Here is a 3,129-nt window from a genome sequence, read left to right as displayed (position 1 = left end):
ATAATAAGAAATTCTCTTCGTTACTTGAGCCGCTCTTTTCTTCGTTTGTGTGTCATTTTCTTGGAATTTTTGAAAACTACAGGCATACTTAAATTGTCTTTTCTGACCCAGAAAAGTTATTTTGTCCTTTTGAGTGCATTATGAAAAGTGCCTAGTATTTTTTAAAATTATGTTATTACTCTGTACCCTTTCAGAGAATTACATTTATTTGTTGTTAATAAATGTATTCATCATAGTTTCTTGTTCAAAGTATACTTTAAAAAAAATATTTTTCCTCCGATTAGTATGCAATATTTGGCCGTTTATAATTAATCGTCAAAGTGGTCTATTAATCGGTACTGCTGATTAATCGGCGTATCACTTTTCAATCTTCTTGTTAGCAAAGAAAGGCAAGGGGTGCCGCGAAGTATTCATGATGTCACTATTTCATACATATTAAAATAAACTAGAGTGCCGTGAGAAAATCCAAATTCTGCAAAGGGTGCTGCGAATAAAAAAAGCTTGGGAACCCCTGAAATACCCAATAGTTGGGGTAGAACTAATCCGCAGGGTCTCAATGTTGTGACTAGGATTTGCGTAGAATTTGCTATGCTACCAGGTTATGTTTGCCGCGACTACAATTTTTACCGAAACGGAGCATACGAGTTACATGGTTGAGTAAATTAACGCGGAATTACCCGTTTTTCTTGTATACTTAAAATGATTTTCTTTCCTTTTTCAGAAAGATGTCTGAAGAGCGCAAGTTCTCAGCTTTGTATAGCATTCTAATTGAAAGGGACAGCGATGAGCTGCATTTGGCTGCCTGGCATGATCTGGAAAGACTGAGAATGCTACTTGACGCCGGGGCGAATACCAAAATCCAAAACAGGGAGGGGCTGACGGCCCTTCATTGCGCTTTGGTTTGGAAAAGGATGGATGCTGTTAAAGTGCTCTTGGACCACGATAGCAAAATTGACCTCCAAGATCGGTTAGGGCGCACTCCGTTGCATATAGCTGCTGCCCAAGGAGAAATAGATATAGTGAGGAGGCTGCTGGACGCCGGCGTGAACACCAGTCTACAAGAAATCGAGGGCCACACACCCTTGCACCTGGCTCTGATGTATGAGAAGTATCAAACCGCAGAAATCCTCGTTAATTCCGACAGTGTAGTCAACCTTCCAGACAGCCAGGGAAACACTCCCTTACATTGGGCTGCATATTGCGGAGAAGCAACAATTGTAAGGAAACTGCTAGATGCAGGTGCTGATGCTCGTCTGCAAAATGGCTTTGGGAGTACGCCCCTGCACGCCGCTGCGCGGTTCCAAAGAAGGGATGCTGCCCTAGTTCTCGCGGATCACGGCGGAGAAATAGACCTTCCGGATAGTTTCTTTCGCAAGACTCCCTTACATTACGCTGCATGTCATGGAATGGTAGGAGTCGTAAGGAAGTTGCTGGACGCCGGTGCGAATACTCGACTTCAAAATATTGATGGAGATACACCCTTGCATTGCGCACTGTCCATGAAGATGGCCTATGCAGCAAGAATCCTCGTGAATTTCGACTGTAGAAACGATCTACAAAACGGCTATGGGAGGAGCCCCTTGCATTTGGCTGCAGATCGTGGATATGTTGGAATAGTGAGAAAGTTGTTGGACGCAGGTGCCAATATCCGTCTGCAAGATATATTTGGCTGGACACCTATATGCATGGCTAAGCCAGGTGCAGCAAAAGTCCTCCTCGAATCCGACGGTGAAAATGACCTTCAAGGCTTATGGGGGGAAAGTCTTTTAAATTTTGTTGTTGCTAGAAACGATGCCAGATCAGTCAAGTTGCGGTTGTTTTGTGACGTTCATCCGCACACGAAGAATTGTAATGGAGTGTTTCCACTCAGCGTCTCAACTGCAGATACCGATAAGCTTATTGTTTCCGCAATTGCCTTGAGGGATATTACCATCGATTGGGAAGTTCTGGATCTTCATCCGGATAAAACGCGAAATTGTATGACCTTCCTGGCTCAATGTCGAGCAGAAGTCCAGCGGATGAAAGAGACAAAGGTGAACGAAACCAACGTCTCTTATTATGATCTCGCGACAAGTTCTGTGAGCAAGGTGGCAATCTATCTCCAGAATGGAGACATTCGCTGGCATTGGAGCGACGGGGTGCCACACTTTCATAATTATGGGGAACTGATTGCTTTCAAAGTAAAGAGAGCCGAGAAGAGGAGGAACCTGTCTGCGCAATGTCTGGCGTACTTTAGCTTCTTGTCTGAAAACTTGACTTTCCTGCCCAAAACAAGTATGGGCATCATTTTACAACACTTGAATCAGCGAGATATGCAAAATTTCGTTGAATCTTTCAGAGACAAAGCAGCAAAACAGTTCTCTCGTCCCGGAGGGAAAAAATGATGGGGAGTTTTTCCCCTATTTTCCAAAACTTTGCATTTTACGTAAATGCCCACAAGATAGGCCTGCTGAATTATTCAATGACTTTTTCTTACGTGGTCACAATGCAGTTAAATTCTTTTAATTACCTTTTTTGAGATAAAATTTTCTTTTCATTAACAGGCAAAAGACCAATGTAACATTAATACTGTTTCAATAAAATTGGTTTTCTTAAAGGGTTATTTACTTTTTTATTTTTTAAATTTTAGTCCCCAAGTTCCTTTTTAAAAGCTTATTACTATACCATGTGATTGGTCTAACACATCACACACACAAAAATATATATACATACATGTATATAAATTAGCAAAATACCCGGCGTTGACTGGGTCAGTAATGGTTGTGAGAAACAATCGCTACTTTCATTCGTTTTCTGTTTTAATTGAAAGAACTCAAAACACCCCACTTTGACGTGATTAAGAATCGAGCTTCATCTTTACCCATAAAAGTAACATAGCAATAAGTATAAAGAATGAAATGGTATTCAGTTAGAAACGAAAGCACGACATTTAAGCATATAAAAATTTGAAGAATTTCCAAAATATGAACTAACATAAACATGGATCACTAGAATACCCTGCGTTTCATTTATTTAATTGAATAGTACACACACACACACACACAAAAAAAAAAAAAAAAAAAAGCTCTCTACTATGTTTTCCTGAGTGCGCAAAAAGTAGAGTTTCCAGATATTTAAATGATTTTAAAT

The 3,129-nt window shown here is 40.4% G+C and overlaps 1 protein-coding gene across 1 annotated transcript; it reads left to right on the top strand.

Annotated features, from left to right (window-relative positions):
* Window positions 1-725: 725 nt before the first annotated feature.
* On the top strand, window positions 726-2,384 carry LOC129230483 (serine/threonine-protein phosphatase 6 regulatory ankyrin repeat subunit C-like). The gene has a single exon (XM_054864885.1). It carries the CDS (start codon window positions 726-728, stop codon window positions 2,382-2,384), a length of 1,659 nt encoding a protein of 552 aa, XP_054720860.1.
* Window positions 2,385-3,129: the final 745 nt, after the last annotated feature.

This window comes from Uloborus diversus, chromosome 9, assembly GCF_026930045.1.
Source record: "Uloborus diversus isolate 005 chromosome 9, Udiv.v.3.1, whole genome shotgun sequence".
Classification (NCBI taxonomy): Eukaryota; Metazoa; Arthropoda; class Arachnida; order Araneae; family Uloboridae; genus Uloborus; species Uloborus diversus.
The sequence above is the reverse complement of the archived record's forward strand: the minus strand, read 5'-3'. Positions and strand labels throughout refer to the sequence as shown.

What these genes read in the sequence shown, in the direction of transcription:
- LOC129230483 (XM_054864885.1), top strand. Translation starts at nt 726, where the DNA reads ATGTCTGAAGAGCGCAAGTTCTCAGCTTTGTATAGCATTCTAATTGAA.